Here is a 19,326-nt window from a genome sequence, read left to right as displayed (position 1 = left end):
TTCTTCTTGACTACTATCCCAAACATAGTATAACACAAATATTATTTATATCTAAAATTTATACTTACTATAAATATGATTTATATATGTTTATGTATTATAAATATTCATATAATAATTTATATTGGAGGGGTAAAAACCATCATTGTATACTATTCAATTTGCAAATGAAAATTAAAACTTTCAATTTTTAATTGAACGATTTTCTCTGTAAATCTAGCATAGTTTTTTAGCCATACCAAAGCAGTCTTGAAGTAATAATAAAGACTTAAATGTTATATAAATATCTTGTAAAAAACAGAAAAATATCATTTGAAAAGATCCTTCCAAATAGAAAATAGAGATAGACACACACATACATACTGACCACACAGAAGTCAATGCTATCTTAACTCCCCAAGCCTATTTTAATGTCATAATACAGATAGAACATAGAAACTAAAGCTCTAAGTATACTAGAAGGTTAAATTTTATAACTACTGGAAAAAAGTCCATACAAGGAAAACAAGGTATCTTGCACATATCTGATACAGATTTACAGAATTCTACTGTGTTCTGTTCATCAAAAATTCTTGTGTTTCTGTCTATATACAGTAGCTCCACAGTGAATTTATGCCTTTATGTAGAGCTAGAAAAATGTAAGAACACCCAATTTCTTCTTCTAGCTCTACTGGTAGGGGCACTAACAAGATAAATAAAGCAGAAACTGGAAGGTTTTACAAAGAGTATAACAAACTGAAGAATTTTCAGGCACCAAGTTATGTTTTTTTCTATAATTCACCTGTGAGACAATATAACTCTATCTAAATATATATACAATTGGAGGGCCAGAAGGAAAGGGAAGAGAAAGGTTAGAAGTGGTGGGAACAACAATAAGAATCAGTGAAGTTAAAAAGCTACATAGTTATAAAATAAATAAAATGAATAAATAAACATAAGCCAGAAGAAAATATAAAACAGAATAATACACATGTAAAATGGAAGAGAAGGAAGAGAAAAAAAAGAAACATAGGTGGAAAAACGGAAAATAAACAGAAAAATGGCAGATTTAAAATCATATCATTTTTATATTAAACATAAATGAAAACAAACAGACATTAAGAAAGAAGAGACTGTCAGAATAATTTTAAACAAAAAAGCAAGACCAAATTATGTGCTACATGCCTAAATTTCAAATTTTAGGCATATAATTGACAGCTCCGATATCTATCAACAGGTGAATGTAAAAGCAAATTTGCTAAAATCATATAAGAGAATACTACTCATTAATAAAAATGACTAAGCTATTGATAGTTAAGTACATTTTAAATATTGTGCTGAGCAAAAGACAGATCCATTTCTGGATCTAATAGAAATCAGATCTGACAAAAATCAGATCCAGCTGATATGTATACAACTTTCAGCAGTAGTGGAGAAGGTGGGCCTGAATAAAGAAATCATGATGAAACTTTTTGGGCTACAGAAATATTTTACTTCTTGATTCTGGCGGTATTCATACAGGTGTATACCTTTGAGAAACATCAATGCGCTGTAAACTTAAAGTGAGAAATTCACTGTACATCATAATTTAATAAAATTGAGAAAGTGAATTAAATTAGAAATCAAAGGGCTGGGTGCGGTGGCTCAGGGCAGAGAGCAGTGGCTCACGCCTGTAATCCCAGCACTTTGGGAGGCCGAGGCAGGTGGATCACGAGGTCAAGAGATCGAGACCATCCTGGTCAACATGGTGAAACCCATCTCTACTAAAAATACAAAAAATTAGCTGGGCATGGTGGCGTGTGCCTATAATCCCAGCTACTCAGGAGGCTGAGGCAGGAGAATTGCCTGAACCCAGCAGGCGGAGGTTGGGGTAAACCGAGATTGCGCCATTGCACTCCAGCCTGGGTAACAAGAGCGAAACTCTGTCTCAAAACAAACAAACAAAAATCTGTCTATCTTTGATTACCTCACTAAGAAAACAGAAATACCTTAGGGAGTTGTGAAGATTAACCAAGATAATAGGTATAAAATGCTTATTAAAAAAAAGAAATCAACAATATATCCAGAAATGGTACAAAATTTAAAAATTAAACAGTATACATTAAAGCATTAAGGACAGTGTTAAAAGGTGGTTGCCTGGATGTTTAAGATAATATATACAGTTTAATTTGTAGGTTTGAGCTTAACACTATAATTAATAATAATTTGAAATGTGATTAGCAATTTAAAGTTACACAAAAAAATTTATATGCATATATACAGACATACATACAAACACACACACACATACACACACACACACAATTACCAATTGAAGCTGAGCGTATTTGTCTCATATGAGTTTCTATGACAGAAGGATCCCGAGAACTGTAAATTCCTAATTCAGGATAAAAGCTGGAGCCAATGTCATCTGGAGGGTTGTGTCTCCCTTGCGGATAATTCTTGGCTATTCTAGGGTCCCAATGCTCCAACACTGGATGATTCCAATGTATATATTTACCGTCAAATTGTGGATTTCCATACCAACTGTAATAAAATATATGTAGATAATAATTCAGAGGTGGCAGTTCTTCCAAGTTAAGTTCAGAGGCTTTGGAAGGTTTCATAGTGATTTCAACACTTTTTAAATTCTTGGTATTCGTTTCACTGTTGATTCTGTCACTCTTTTGGAAATCAGAGTTTTTCCCCAAGTGAATAGTTCGTTGATGAAGTTCTGGAAGAAGGTCAAGTCCAAAAGGAGCTCCAAATGTAGCTGTATTTGGTCTCAGCATTTTTAAACCCATCATCAGAGAGAAAATAAATAGAATAAAAAGGGCCAAAATGATGCAAGTCCTTCTCCGAAACTTTGCCATGATGACATGCTTTAAACTCCAAAATAGCAAGTATTTTGCTGCAATTTATTGAAAAAAAGATAATTAGGGTTATCAACAATATTTTCTAACGTATTCAACATGAAAAGTAAAATCCATAAATTTTATTATGTTGAATAATTAAAACTGATTTCATAATATATTGGAATATATTGGTAAAATTAAGAAAGTACAGTATGATTAATTATATCATCATAGAGCAATGTCTACAAAAAGAGTCTATGGCTAGAATCTTTGACTGAAAATCTTACTGAACACAGATTACAAACAGTAACTTATGACTTCTAAAATGGTATTCTATGTGTTTTTGTTTTAGTAAGTATGTTTATGGACACATTAGTGCAGTGCTTCTTAGCTATTAAGAAAAGACATTATTGGTATATATATATATATGTGAGTATATAAGTACATATACATCTTATGAATGAAATATTCAAATATTTTATATACAAATTTCTTATTAGAAAGGTATTTGGCACAATGCTGACGCTGATTTATAAAATATGAGTTTCTATGGTATATCATGTGCTGTTATTCTAGAGAAATAAGTTAAAACAGACTAACTCTAATAAAAGAGTCAGACAAGCAAAACTTCCTACAAACTGCTGCTTCTACTATATGTGTATTTAAGAAACACTAAACTAACCAAGCGTATTTCTTTTGCAGCTAAAATCATAAGAATTATTTTTAAGGTCAATCTTGCTTAATTGTGAATAGTGAATAACATAAATATAAAGAATAATATAAAGGATAGTATAAAAGACATGTCTAATTTAAAGCATATAAAGTAAACATTCAAAAAGAAATTTGCCAGCTTAAAAGCTCCTTTCCACTTCTTGCATTCCCTCTGAATGACCAGTCCTGCTCTTCTGCCTGCCTAAGGGCAACTGCTTGACTTCCATGTTTAACATTATGCTTCATCTTCCTTTTTAGTTTTCCCACCACACAAGCATATCTAACTAAAGTTAACTGTATTTTGTCTGTTTTAAACTTTAAGTAAATATGGTGTGCATATATATATACACACACAAACACAATTATGAATACATATGTATATGTATTAAATATACATAATATGTATACTGTGCATATATATCAATGCATGCAGGTACATATACATATGTATATGTACACATGCACAAACATGTGTGTATTTACATATTAAGCATTTTATGTTGTATATGATATATACATGTCATACATGTATTTACATACAATATAAATATCTATGATTATATATACATAATTACATGTATTTAAAATTTATAAAACTCTTAGGAAACAATATTGATCATTAAACCTTTTCTGACACATTACCTCGTATCCTAACTCTTCCCCATCCCTGCATTCTACCACATCAGTTCCCTACCTCTCTAATAAAAAGCTATGTAAATGAACTTTCAGTAAAGGAATAGGTAGACGGGTCTGGAGATTTTTTTTTTAAATAACTATATACATATTGGCAAAATGTTCCTCCAGAAGATATCTAATTAATTAAAAATGGGGACATAATAACAGTGGAAAAGCTACCAAAACACCAATTTATAGTGATCAAAACTGACTTTATTAGTTAATTTTGGGTAAATAAGTATGACCATTAGTTTCCAGAGAAGCTGTACTGAGAAAAACACAGAATCACTGCTGTGGTATTCCTGTTAAAAATTAATCCAGAACTAATCATGAGGAAGCATCAGACTATATAATAAAAGAGGATACACACACACACATACACACACATAACTACACACATATTCATACATATATGCACTCCACATACATACACTATATGCTTACATACAATGCAACATATAATAAGTAAGGGTGTGTGTGTGTGTATAATGGTAAGCAAATGTAGTAAAATATTACCATTTGGTGAATGTGCAGGAAAAATATACAGAAAATATTTGTGCTATTTATCCCAGCAGTAAATTGAAAGATATGAGCTGTTAATATACCTCCTTATTTCTGGAAAGGGCCAAATCATAAAGTCTTTCAGACCCTGCACTGCATGACTCTAGGAAGTGAAATTTCTACATTTGAGTTGTGGCAGTCCTGTTGCACTAACAGATATAAAATGATGATACAACCATTTTGGCATGCAACTGTAATTTGTTGTCCTGAAATTTTCAAATTATTGACATCACAATAAATACTTCCCTTTGCTTAAAGAAAGGGAGAATTGGCCGGGCGCAGTGGCTCACGCCTGTAATCCCAGCACTTTGGGAGGCTGAGGCAGGTGGATCACGAGGTCAAGAGATCAAGACCATCCTGGTCAACATGGTGAAACCCTGTCTCTACTAAAAATACAAAAAATTAGCTGGGCACAGTGGCGCGTGCCTGTAATCCCAGCTACTCAGGAGGCAGAGGCAGGAGAATTGCCTGAACCCAGGAGGCGGAGGTTGCCGAGTCGAGATCGCACCATTGCACTCCAGCCTGGGTAAGGAGCGAAACTCCGCCTCAAAAAAAAAAAAGAAAGAAAGGGAGAATTTTGATAAGATATGAAGCAAAAATAGTATTTTGGATGTACTATCATATCAACTATATTAAAGATGCACAGGGAAGGAAATTTATTTAAACATGTGAAATAGTTATGTCTGGGTGAGACAGTGATACTTTCTTACTCTGTTGTCTAAAACTAGAACATAATACTTCATAAGGAAGAAGTTTACCTAGGTATTCTATAAGCAAAAAATCAATGGTAATGAATGTTGCAAGAGTTACGGAGAAAGGAGAAACAACTAACAGATTTAGAAATTAATAAGGCATTGATTTTTGAAACGTTGACTTCAGCTGTATGGTGAGATGCATGAAAGATCAAGATATATAATAAAAAGAATACTGGTCTTGAAACCCGAAGGTGTCAATTCAAATCAGTCATGCTGACTTAGTTGTGCGATCCCGGAAAGTCACTTAGCCTTTTCTTAAAAAAGAGGGTAGGCCGGGCGCGGTGGCTCAAGCCTGTAATCCCAGCACTTTGGGAGGCCGAGGCGGGTGGATCCACGAGGTCAGAAGATCGAGACCATCTTGGTCAACATGGTGAAACCCCGTCTCTACTAAAAATACAAAAAATTAGCTGGGCATGGTGGCGCGTGCCTGTAATCCCAGCTACTCAGGAGGCTGAGGCAGGAGAATTGCCTGGACCCAGGAGGCGGAGGTTGCGGTGAGCCGAGATCGCGCCATTGCACTCCAGCCTGGGTAACAAGAGCAAAACTCCGTCTCAAAAAAAAAAAGAGGGTAGCTGTTTTGCCAAACGACAAAACTGTTCTGTGAATCATGCAAGACAAATTGAAAGAGTAATGTTTTAATCAAACAGTAAATACTAATGAATTTATAAGTAAATGAAAAGTGAAGAAACATAGGAAACAACAGAAACTTTAAACATTTTCTTAGGTTCATTTTCTGGATCTACACATGAATACAAAGCACAAAAAGTCCATTTATGGAAGCTGCTTTTTTTTCTCTCTCTCTTTTGCCTATAAATGTAATTTCTTAAGCTGATCCCTCTGTCTTCTCATTTTACGTTACTTCATTGATTCAGTTAAAATGTGTGTTTACCACATCATTATAGATGATACGCAAGCTCAATGTTAAGAAAGGATCTACTGGCTCTGGCTTAACCTCTGTATCCAAATTAAGTAATCTCAACCTAAATAAACACAGATGGACATGGAGATTAAAAATATGATCTCTGTAGGTCAAATGCCTGAGTCCAAATTCCAGGTGTGCCATTTTTTAGTTATCTGACCTACAAAACTGACCTAATCTTTCTGAGTTCCTTTCCTCACCTATAAAATGAGTTATAACTCCCCTCCTATTTTGTGAGGATGAAATTAGTTAATATTGTGAAACTCTCAGAAACATGTGGCTTGCTAAATAAATGTGAGCAATTGTTTAGGATGACGATTAAATATGGTTGTCTGGCAAGCAATTAAAATGTAACACATTTTATTCTAAGCGCCTATTTTCTCTATATGACCAACTATTGAAATACCAGTCACCTTCAAGTCAAAGTTGAAATGCTGCCTCTTCTTGATACCTCTCCTGATTCCACAGTGAAAAGTACTTATTCTTCATATATGTTATTGTTAACAGTATTTATTTTTTAAATTGTCATTTCTTATGGATTATATCATGCTATGCCTTTATATCCCCTATTAGATTGCTCCTTAAGTTTCAGAAATGGAGTCTTTATCTTCCCATTCTAGTAGAGTATAACATCTCTTCCACATAGTGTTCATTAAGTGTTCGGCTTAAAAAAATAAATTTCTGGCTCTTTGCTGTTTGATTGTTTGGGCAGTATATATATGTGTATGTGTATATATATATATTTGTGTGTCTGTATACACACACATATATATATAGAGAGAGAGACTACTGACAGTAAACACACTGGATAAGTTTACAGTATATACTGAACATATTATACAGAATCATAAAGATCCAATAATTTAAAAAATCCGATTTAATAGAAAAAATCATCTTCAAACACTGCAAAACCACAATGACCCTGAGATCCCTAAAATATCTGATATTGCAGGAGGGGGGTAGAGGAACTAATTTAGCTTCAAAAAAAAAAATTTTATAAGTCACTATAAGGAAAAAATTGCAAGTTAATTGCAGATGTATGTTTCCAAAACAGGAACCTACTCAAAGTATTGGCTACTGAAAATCTGTTTTCTCCTCAAAAGTCTTTTTACATTACTCATATACAATAGGTTCTTTTGAAACTATAGCTTCTATTTTGTGAGTTTTGTGCATTTAATCCTTTGAAATACTGATTTGAAGTTTAATGAATTTTAATAAAAAATTATTGGACATATCCAGCTAGCTACGAGACTCCAAGAGATTCCGAAGCAGGGTGGTATGAGTTAGTACTTCAAAAATTATTTGCTGTTCCATGTAACTCAGAAAAGCCAAAAATACTGCCTCTTTTAATTACTATTAACTAAATTAAATCACACAGAATTCTAGTGCTTTTTTTTTTTAATTTTCTTCTAAATTTATTCTGTATGAAGCCACCAGAGATAAACAGAACCCAATACTAGAAGACACATCTGTAACTTTCAAAATCAGTTTCTGTACCAAGGCTTCCTTGCCCAGATTAGTTTTACTGTAAATACTTGAACACGCTGGTTAACAGAAATTCAGTTAGGTATAGTTTCATCCTTCCATTCTAAGCTTCACAACAACCTATGAAGTAGAATTTTTAACCCCATTATACAGATGACGAAACTGAGCAGTTGGTAACTTTTCCAAAATCTCTGGGCCAGTAAATGGCCAAGCAACCCAGCTGAGGTTAATCACTTAGCAAAGAGCAGATCAAGTCTGGCTCAAGAACTCAAGTTCTTGGCCTCATGCTATTCTACTTTCCTTTGAGGTATTACACAAATCAAATTTAAAGGATATATCACGGTTATTATTGTGACATAAGATGAAAACTGCTGCTATATGGTTATGCTTTCAATTAAAGATTATGTAGTTAATAAACAGTGATAAAGTGTTACCTACTTCATAAACTGTAGCCCAATCGTAATCTAAAGGCAGCTTATTCTATTTTTCTGATCATATATTCACTATTTATCACACGAATAACAGCAACAGCTTTGGAAACGGTGTTTTAATTGCTGTGTTTTGTTTGTTTGTTTTAGAGTGTGTTTTTCTGCATTGAGCCTAAAAATCCACAAATTCACAGCACTCTGGTTTTTTCAGGTGAGATACAAAGATGTGTTGTCATGAAAGTGATTTGCAAACAGTGTGACATAGTAACACCAATATCTAGGTTTTACTTTATATATATATATTTCAAACTACTGCCTCAATACTGTAACGAAAGCCTATTCCAGTCCCATTTTTCTTATTTTCAAGTTCATAATCAACATTATCCGCCCCCCCTCCTTGTTGTTTTATAGCATTTCCACAGTTTCCCCTAACACTTATCCATAGGGTCTTCCAACAATAAAAAGAAATAGTTATAACTGCCTGTACTTCAAGTTGCTTCTTTGGAAAAAGGAACAACAAAAACACTAATCCAGCACTGTTGCATCCTTAGACTTTACTAGTAAAGGGTAAGAGTCTAAGATGACAGTGCCAAACACGTTAACAGGTGAACGGAAAAAGCATCTCCAGCGGTTTCGCCATCCGGCGGTCTCCTCGATGCCCAGATGCACTGAGACAGGCGACAGCTTTCCTCTGCACCCTGAGCCCAGCAGGCCTCCATCCTTCAGCTCTCCCGGTCTGCTCAAGGCCTAGAGGCAGTCTGAGGGCACAAGGAGAAGGTGCTGAAAAAAGGATTCCACCCGTCCCGAAATTTCCAACTTGCCGGGGAGACAAGGAAAAACCGAGGCGACAGGAGGTTCCGTCCAAAGAGGAGGCAGCAAGGAGGCCGGTGGAATGGGTGATAAAGCAGTGTAAAAAGCAGTAAAACTAACTAACGCAGACTAACACGGGGTAAGAGTGACAGCGTTAGCTGATCTGAGGTCTCTAGGCTCGCGGCTCCGCGCCTGCAGCTGCCTGCCAGAGTGACGCTGGGTCAAAGGGCACTAGCAGGAAAGCGTCCACCAGATTGGCTGCCGGGAGAGCGCGCAGGCGCCTGCGGTGGACCTCGTGCCTGCCGCAGCCGCCTCCGCGGGCCCGAATCCTGCAGCTACTCACCTGGGTCGGGGAATCGGCTTCCTGCAGGAATTCGGCCAGCAGAGAGGTTGAGACTCAAAACACCGAGCCGACAGCCGCCGCTCCGCGAGCCCAGCTAGCCCCGCCTCCCGAAGGCGCGCGCAGGGCGTTCGGAGACCCCCCCTCCGGGGCGGGACGGGCGGGGGCGGGGTTACGGGGTGGGCGGGGCTCAGCGTCTCCGGCGCCTCCCGTCGCGCGTCTGGGACGCTGAGGGCGGGAGGGGCATGGATGAAAGACAGAATTGCGTTTGAGGCGTTCTGAGAAGGGAAAGACGTGAATTGGAGTCACACTGAGCTCCAGTCCTATTTCTGCAAGTAGAACTCACTGCCCTTAAAAGCGGTCTATTGGGAGGCTCTAACTTAACAGAGGACGTATCTTTGTTTTTATGTGAAACGTTCAAAAGTTGCTTTTGACCCGAGTACACTGATTTTCAAATTTTTTAAGATGAGGAACTGTTTTGATTTTTTTAAGAATAGAACTTTACTTGGAAACCTAAGGTGGGCACATGCAGATGGCGTTTTTAATTTGGAATGTATTCTGTAAAATTACATCGGTACTGAAATACTAGAAATAATTGAGGAGAAGTCAGATGTGAAGAGCAAGAACTTTTGAAATGGAATTACAACTGAAGGTTTCCATCTTACATTAGTTTCAGAAAACAAGAGAATACTATATTTTGTTTGGTTACAATAGTAACAGGAAATCCTTATTTGAGCTAGAACATGCTGATGTGAACAGTTTTGTAAGAGCTCTCCTTAAAAGTTCCCTGGAATTTTTACACCAATTTTAATTAGGAAGTATACATATGGATATATCTCATGTGTATATCTTAAAGGAGAAAAATGAAAACTGCCCAGGTACCTACTAAAGAGCTTAAGAAAACAAAACAAAAACTGTTTTTGAAGCCTTCTAGAAAGACCTCTCTAATAACATCTCCTTTTTTCCCTTCACCATTATGCTGATTTTTATGTTACTCGTTCCCTTGCATTTCTGAAGTAATTACATATGTACAATTCTTTAAAAATACAATTTTCCTGGTTTTATATGTGAATCATTTTTTCCCTTTTTTTCACTACCCATTTAGGTTTTGAGATGTTTTGTGGTTCGTCTATACACAAGTCCATTTCCCATTAACTAGACTGGCACATCATTATCCTTAACATGTCCTATTGTCAGAGTTTTAAGTTTTTGCTGGCAAGAGCATCTGATTGCTCTAATTTGCATTTTCCCCTTTGCTAAAAGCCTGTTTTTAATTTTGTCTCTTTTTTTATTAAATTGCTTGCTTTTGAAAATTTGTAGATATTTATTTTTTTCTAGTTTAATTCTCTCTTGTAAGTTACGTATGTTGCAAATGTCTTCTCTTAGTTTATGGACTGTCTTTCCAGTTTTTATGATGTTTCTTGATGGTCAAAAGCTTTATACTTCAGTATACAGCTTTTTGAATTTAATACTGTTTTACATCATAATTTTATGTTTTTTGCTTTCTTGTTTACAAGATTCTTCCCAACATAAGATGATAAATTATTCTCTTTCTTCTACAAGTTTAAAAGTTCAATTATAAAAATTTTAGACACAGAAAAGGACAAATAATAACCTAATAAACACACATGCACTCAACTGTATGTATTGCAACATTTTGCAACCCCCTCCTCCTAATGGTTCTTCTCTAAAATTACCTTAACTATACTTGGCTCCTCACTCTTTCATTTAAATTTTAGGATGAGCCAGCCAAGATCCATTAAAATAATTGGATTTTAATTGGGCATTATATGGAACTTGAAAATTGAATTTAGATATTATTTTAGTGAAATATCTTCTTATCTATGAACATGGTATTGTTATTTTATTCAGGTACTTATGTGCTATTATGCTTTGTAATTTATTGAATATCTTTCCTTGTATTGCCTCCTAGTTTTATTACTAAAATGTCAGATCTCTCTCTTTAAACTATGTTTTCTAATTGTTTAGTAATATTGTATTAAGAGAGCATCAATTTCTATATATTGGCACCCTCTCCAGAAGCTTTGCTGAATTTTTTTGATTGTTTGCTTTGTTTCCTTGTTACATCTTTGGATGCCCTATATAGGTTATCATACTACTTGTGAATAAGAATAATTCTTTCTTTTGTTTTCTCTTTTCAAACTACTTATTCAGTTTTTTCTTTTATTTATTAAGAGATCATCCAGTACAATGTTTAATGGAAGTAGTAATGGCATTCTTGTCCCATTTCTCAGGTTACTGCAATACTGCTAAAGTTTTATAAGGAAGCACAATGTTTGCTGTGGGTTTTTGGTAAATAATTTATCAAGATTATTAAGTGTTCTGTTTTCAGTTCATAACTTTTGTTGTTTGCTTTTTTTAAATCATGAGTGACAGTTTAATTTATTAAATGCTTTTTCTGTATCTACTGAGATAATCATTGTTTCCTATTCTAATATATTTATGGGAATGATTAATACATTTTCTGATGTTGAAGGAGAGGGAGAGAATTTTATTTTATAAATGTTAATGGGTGCTCACTTGCTTAAAAACTGGGTCCTTTATAATTGCCAGTGTAAATAAATTAGGACAAGTAGATTCTCGTTGCATCATCCTCTGTATATGTCAGATTCATTGCACAATGGTGTTTATAAACTGGATTAGAATTGCTACTAGTGCCTCATCTGGTAAGTATTACTGCTTACCTGTCCCCTGCTATTGTCAGAGAATGTTGAGATGGCAGTAATAGAAATAATGTCGTTAATATTCTTTTTTTCCACATCACTTTTTTCACAAAGTGTTTTTATGTAGATTATGTTTTATTTTTTGCTCAACATCACTGGAAAATAAGGAAACAATGTTTTGTTGTAATTATCACATAGGTAATGTTTTTACATTCTGAATCTTGATTTTGTTTTCAAATATGGGATGGCCTTAATAACTGCCACATCCAATTTTTAATCTCCCGTATATACATATATTTTTAATTAGTTCAATAATTTTCTGAATGTAAACAACATAGAATTAGTAAATTAATAAGTACTGATGGGAAAGGTCCCCAAGATAAATGATCAAGGGATTAGTATGTTAATACTTACAGGAGAAGTTCATATTATATTAATATAAATTTTAAATATATATATGCATGTATGATATATAAAAATATCTGACAGGATATATGCATTGTTACCTATAGTGATATAAGGGAAGGAGAATGCAGGAGCATTTTTATTTTTACTCTCTTTAGTGCTATTTTTTTTAATATAAGCCCAGATTTATGTATTTTTAATTAAAAATACAGCAGAGGAAGAATATGCCATTCATCTAGTAGATGGTTCCTTGGAAAGAAAAAGGGCTGCATATAAATTCATTTGTATAGTAAATAGACATTTTAAATGTGTTGCATCAGGGGTAATCAGTCACTGAGAGTCCAAAGACAAAAATGATCCAAAGAAGGAAGAATAGAAAAAAAAAATACACAATTTTTTTTTCTTTTTTGTCTAATTCTTGTCAGGAAGGATTCTAACACAAACTAATGGTAGACTTTATTTTCTGCTAATTAGCATTTATTAAAATCATAGTCCCCACCCCACAAAATCTTTGAGGTTAATCTTATCTTGCTACTAGAAAAGCAGCAGTCATTTATCTTACCTTTTAGGATCAGCATGAAGAGTCTTCTTTGTATTTCTGAGACCTAGGCCAAGAGTTATACCTTCAAACATCTTTTTCTTGCCTCTATTTTAGTGGGCCCTGTTGTTTGTCTCCTGATTATTTCATGTCTAGTTTTCCCCTGTCCTATAAGTTTCCCTTGTCCTATAGCATTTCCTAGCCATATGCCATTTTGTCACTTTGCTCATTACTCCTCTAACTGAAGATGAGAAATCAATTTCTGTCCTTATTCTCTCTACTTACATTAAGCAGAATTATATTTTCTAAGCAATAGAAATTGAATCTAGCAAGCCTAAAAACAAATAGACTATGCAAAAAGTTACAGAGTTTAGCATGAAGATGAAGGCTAGTATATTAGGTAATGGCAATGGATAGGAACCAAGAGGGGCCAGGAAATTGGGAACACAGCCTCATGTAACAGTGCAGATTAGGGCACTGCTGCTTTCAGAGCTTTACTGAACTCAATGCTGGTGAAACCACTATGAGTGACTTCTCAACACTGCCTGTGTTATCTGCCTCATTACTTCAAGGTTCAAATTTTGGATTGAGATCATTTGATTAACTTACCCTAGGCTGTATGTCTGTTTCTCCATAGTCACCTTGAAGTAGAACCCAGAAATTTTGGCTTCTTTAATGGGAAATTGGGCACAAAACACACAATATATTATTTTTTCCAAAACCTGAAGGATTTTTAGATTCTAAGAAGTAACAAAATAAAATAAAATAAATTCCCAAACAGTCCCATTATCCATCACAGTTCCTTCACTGTCCATATAAATTGTACTTTCTCCTTTACTATTCTATATTTACTGATTGTTTTATTCTTTTAATCCCTGTTACATTTATAAGGAGTGAAATGAAACAGCAATAATTTCTTTATTAACTAAATTGTTCTGTTCTTTTTATCATATCTTGCATCTATGAATGTGTAACTAGGGTATCCCTTGCCGCAGTTTGGGATGCAAAGAATGTAACTCCAAGAAATGCCATGACTAAAACACAAGCTTCCACCAGTTTATAGCAGCAGATAATTCAGAGCCAAACTTTCATTTTTCCTCCTACGGCTCTGATCCTTTTACTATACCTACCAGCATCCTGATAGCAAGGAATCCATTCTAACTCTATCCCACATAAATTCATGAACTATGATCAGACCAAAGAAAAAAATTGACTTTGTTGGTCAGGATTAAAATTCACTGGCCTCAGAGTGGTCACAGGTTTTAGGGTGACTTCTGAATCCATTGGATAAGGCTTTTCTGAGAATTGATCTATATAACCCAGAATTAAACTCAGTGCAGGTAATTTCTAAGTAAACAGGCTAAGCCCCTTTGGTGAAAGTTTTTCTCATTCTCTCATCCAAGTACTTGCCCAGGTCATGGCCCTCCTGAGTGAAGGAGATAGGAGAGGATTCTATCTTCCCAAATAAAGAAGGCAGAAAGTTAACCTCAGGTCGATTGGTGCTGTTAGATGCTAATGCACCGATTTACTAGATATGGGGCATTTCTCCTGAAGGAAACCCTATCCTAAAGGAAGCCCTATTCTACACACAGACGTAGTAGTAGCTAAGGCAGTTGCTTGTCTTTAGTGGAAACTAGAGCCAGCAGGAAGATGTAGCACTTCCTGAGTTGGAAAATGACTCCATGGTTTGATATAGGGCCTCTCAGTGTGTTGGAAGAAGTCCCATGTATTATGATTATTAGTATCATACCACTATCAGCCACTCCCCAAATGTTTCATCACTCAAACTCCAGGTTTTACAGAGAATTTCCTGGGGTATCCGGTTTCAGTTTCTTCCTTCCTAGGATGCTGTGGGTTCTTTAACCAAATCAACCTAATCTTTCTCCTGCCATAAAACCACCCTCTCCTGCCATGAAAAAGGAGTTTGCAAAAGTCAGTAAAAGAAAAAAAAAAGTCTTGTTCTTTCTCAAAATAGATGAGCTCACTTGTGTTCTATTTATATAAAAGAGACCATAGTAATTCTTCTCAACAGTATCAGCTACAGGGTGATTTTCTGTGCCTGCTTATTATAAGAAGTAGCTGACAATTTCTCTTATAAAGGGAGAAAAAGAAAAAGTGTATGTTTACTCTCTGATAAACACTTTTCTGTTAGAGAACCCAATTAAATAGGAGGCCTGTGTTGTGCACATCTTTTTTACTCCCTGTAATGTTAGGTTCCATGAATGTAGTTCAAGAGATTATCTAGTTCAGAGCTAAGGTTTGAACTGCCAACACATAGTAGGTGCTTATATTAGGATGAAAATAATTGCCAAAGATATAGAGGTCCTAATCCTCTGAACCAATTAATGATAATTCAAATGGCAAAAGGGACTTTGCAGATGTGAGGAAGGATCTTGAGATGAGAGTTACCTGGATGGGTCCTAAATATAATCACATTGTCTTTATAAAAGGGAGGCAAAGGGAGATTTGACAAAGAAGAAGGCAGTGGGACTACTGAAACAATATGCTGGCTTTGAAGATTAGGATAGAGGCCAAAAGTAAAGGAATGCAAGGATTTTATTCAAGCTCAGCCCAGTGAAACTGATTTCACACTTTGGACCTCCTGAAGCCTAGGAGAATAAATGTATGCTATTTAAGCTACCAGGTTTGTGGTAATTTGTTCTAGCAGCCACAGGAAACTAGTACAGTTTCCAACAAATATGTGTTGAATAAAAGAATCAATAAACAGTAGGGATTCAGTAAATATTGCATTAATTGTAAGATACCCAGATTGGTTCTGTGAATGTGAGAGAAACATTATTTTTTAAATATATCTGCAGAGTAAAAGTTGATTGCATTAATATAAACTGAACTCTTATTTACCATTTATTCTGGTTGTTTAGGTTGATTTTGGTTTGTTGAGAAGGGCAAATATGTTAGCTTCATAATAACTGGTTTTATTTGATTATTCATTTATTCAAAATCTTGAGGGGTGCCTACTTTCAGAATACATACATTCATGACAAATCTCTACCTCCTAGGAGTTTGCCATCTGCCATGAATTACAGAGATATACACTGTGTGATTTATATTGATTATCTACTTACCACCATTTGGGTTACTTTAATTATTTTTGTACATGTCTATATCTCAAAAGAGTTTTTGCCCCTGAAAGGGAGTCTTCTCTGCATCCATCTGTTTTACAGCATCTAGCACAGTATTTTCCACATCATAAGACTTCAGAAATATTTAATTGAATGTACTGAGTGGCCAGAAATTCATGCTTTATTGACTGAAGAAGGAATGAAGGAAACACAGTATAAGAGTGTGAGTGTGTTTGTGTGTGTGTGTGTGTTTATACATATGTATGATAATTTGGTAGTAACATCTTCCTGTTCTTATGTCTTTCAAAATAAATTCCCTGAGTATGATATCTACTCATCTTTTGAAGTAAAAATATGCTTTTGAAGTAAAAATATGAAGTAAAAATTTGCTTTTAAAAATAAAAGCAAAGCTTATCAAGTTACCATTTATAATTTTACAGCAAAGATTTTTATATATAAATATATGTATATATTTATATAAATTATTTATATATATGTAGTCATATAATCTATATGTATTTATATATAATATTATATATGTATTCATATATAATATTATATATATAAATTTATATGTATTCTATATATGTGCTATCTCTAATATCTTATGATTCATAGAAATAGATAATGTGCTCTGAAAAATATGTGCTAAAAGTACATATACAAATTTCATGCATACATTTGCTCTGCCTTTATGAGTATAGAATTTGTTATGAGATACAAAATATCTTTATTCCACAACATTAACTTTTTAATAATTTATATAACTTGATCAGGAAAAGTATAGGAATGAAGATCAAAAGAATGTGAAAATATTGACTGTAAAAATATTTTTCAAGTGAATGTAAGCAGTATTATCTCTTTAAAAACACAAGATGAGGAAATTTAATTCTGGGTTTATTTACCAAGGAACAAAATTATTGGCTTCTCTTAATTTTTTCTCCTTCAATTGTGATTTCCTTCTCCATATGTTTAAGCTCCCCAGATAACTCTCATCTTCCTACTTGTCCCAGTGGCATCCAGACCTGAGATTTATTTTCCCTCAAGCTCCTACTGTGGACAGCTCAGTGGTATTCCCTACTTATGCTAACCTGTAGCTCCAAAAACACTTACTGCCCAGTGGTACCTGGCTTAGGCTATGTATTAACTTCTTGTCTAATTACCGCAGTCTTACATCTGCTGGAACTTTGTTGGCTTTATGGCAACTCATAGAATGTTAGACTATTAAGAGACATTAAATTTGAGCTGAACAGTGTTTGTTTTACTTAGTAGAACAATCCCTTCTACAACACTCCAAACAGATGGTAGCTATATATTTAACAGCCAAGAATAGGTGACTGATTCACACAAAGGACAAATTACTGCAAAGGTTTTATCAAAATAAGTCTAAATTAGTTTCCCTGTTCCTTCCATACAGGTTCCCTAGCTCTCTTTATGGAGCTGTACAAAATACTGTAATACCTCTTCTGAAACAAAAAAGCCCTACAAATAAATGAATATGTTTCTACTTGTCTTTCCAAACGTTTTTGACCCCTTCAAAAATTCTCTGGAACTTTGCAAAACATATTGCTGATATCTTTAAGTGTGACAGCCAGAATAGAATAAAGAAACGAGTTGCGAGTACAGAATACAATCTATTTGGGAAAATATTCTCAATGCAACCTGATATACCCAGTCAGGAGGAAAGAAGAAACACTGATTCTTCATATCAACTCTACTTTAAATTTCAAGGGAAAACTTCTCGTGAACACAATACCAGGTGAACTAACTAATGTGGCCATTCAATCTCTCTCCCACACAAAGAAATGCTAAATCAGGTGTAATTTTTAAATATTTGGTTTTAATGTGTAACAAAGCTGAGAGAGAAAGAGAGAGAGACAGAGAAAGAAAGAGAAAAAAATTCTAAATGTCAAGAACAAGTGGAGAATTTGAAGCCAGTTGCTTGGTGTAGAAGATGTGGATGAAAGAGTCCTTCCTAATTTCTGAAGCTGTAACATTCACCCATGGAAATGAGGCAACTTATTCTTGTATCATAAGAATATTTTTAAAAAACTTGGCAGAATTACAAAAAAAATTTGCAGGTTAATAATCATATTGAGATTTGTAGCATGCTTCTACCAGAAATAATTGGTAAAGTATAAAAACATTAGAGTATAGATTATTTCAACTGAGGACTTAAGGGAATTTATTGTACATACATAGCATCCTGTACCTGAAAATTAATTCACTTTATTTGAAGAAAACATTAATATGTACAAAACCTTAGCACATTCTTGGCCACAAAGAAATTGTTTCAGGAAATACCAAATAATAACATATAAACTGTATTCTTTGACAAATATTCAATGAAATTGAAAAACAGTAGCAAAACAGTAGCCATTCATCAGGTATAGGAATTAAATGGCACAGATCAATGATTCATGGATTGGAAAAGAACTGAAAGTAGAGATTATATTTAGAATAAAATTATTTTAAAAGGGCTTCATGTTAAAATATGAACATTAATATAAACCCAAAAAGTCAAAGAAAGGGAAAAACAGTGATAACAGAAGAAAATAATAAAATAGAAAATAAAGATACCAGAGTCTTTAAAAAACAAAAAGCTGTTAAATAGGCTTCCAACAGAAATGAGGAAGGGCAGGAAGAGAAAGGAACAAATAATATCAGGAATGGAAAAGGAGTGATAAAAGTACCATAAACTTTTAAAAAGTCGTCAGAGAATGCTAAGAATAACTTAGTGCCAGAACATTTGAAAACTTATATGATTTTTTTAAATGTATAAGTGATAAAAGCACACTCAAGAATAGGAAACCTGGCCCGGTGCAGTGGTTCATGCCTGTAATCCTAGCAATTTAGGGGGCCAGGGAGGGTAAATCACGAGATCAGAAGTTTGAGACCAGCCTGGCCAACCCCTTCTCTACTACAAATAAAAGAAATTAGCTTTGTGTGGTGGTGGCTGTTTTTAATACAGCTACTTGGGAGGCTGAGGCAGGAGAATTACTTGAACCTGGGAGGTGGAGGTTGCACTGAGCTGAGATGGTGCCACTGCATTCCAGCCTGGGTGACAGTGTGAGACTCCATCTCATAAAAGAATGAGGAGGAGGGGGGAGGGGAGGAGG

At 34.7% G+C, this 19,326-nt stretch overlaps 1 protein-coding gene across 2 annotated transcripts in view; it reads right to left on the bottom strand.

Moving 5' to 3' along the window:
• The window catches only part of MANEA (mannosidase endo-alpha), a 35,388-nt gene extending 25,769 nt beyond the window's left edge, over positions 1-9,619 (bottom strand). The window contains exons 1-2 of one of the 2 annotated variants that reach the window (XM_035296360.3): positions 9,501-9,619; positions 2,288-2,869 (exon numbers count right to left, since the gene is read on the bottom strand). In XM_035296360.3, coding sequence (XP_035152251.1) covers positions 2,288-2,831 — 544 coding nt within the window. In that variant the 5' untranslated portion in view covers positions 2,832-2,869; positions 9,501-9,619. The remainder of the gene's footprint in view (positions 1-2,287; positions 2,870-9,500) is intronic. The other variant, XM_035296361.2, reaches the window with a different exon arrangement.
• Positions 9,620-19,326: the final 9,707 nt, after the last annotated feature.

Source organism: Callithrix jacchus, chromosome 4, assembly GCF_049354715.1.
Source record: "Callithrix jacchus isolate 240 chromosome 4, calJac240_pri, whole genome shotgun sequence".
In the NCBI taxonomy this organism is placed as follows: domain Eukaryota; kingdom Metazoa; phylum Chordata; class Mammalia; order Primates; family Cebidae; genus Callithrix; species Callithrix jacchus.
This window is presented reverse-complemented; position numbering and strand designations above follow the sequence as displayed.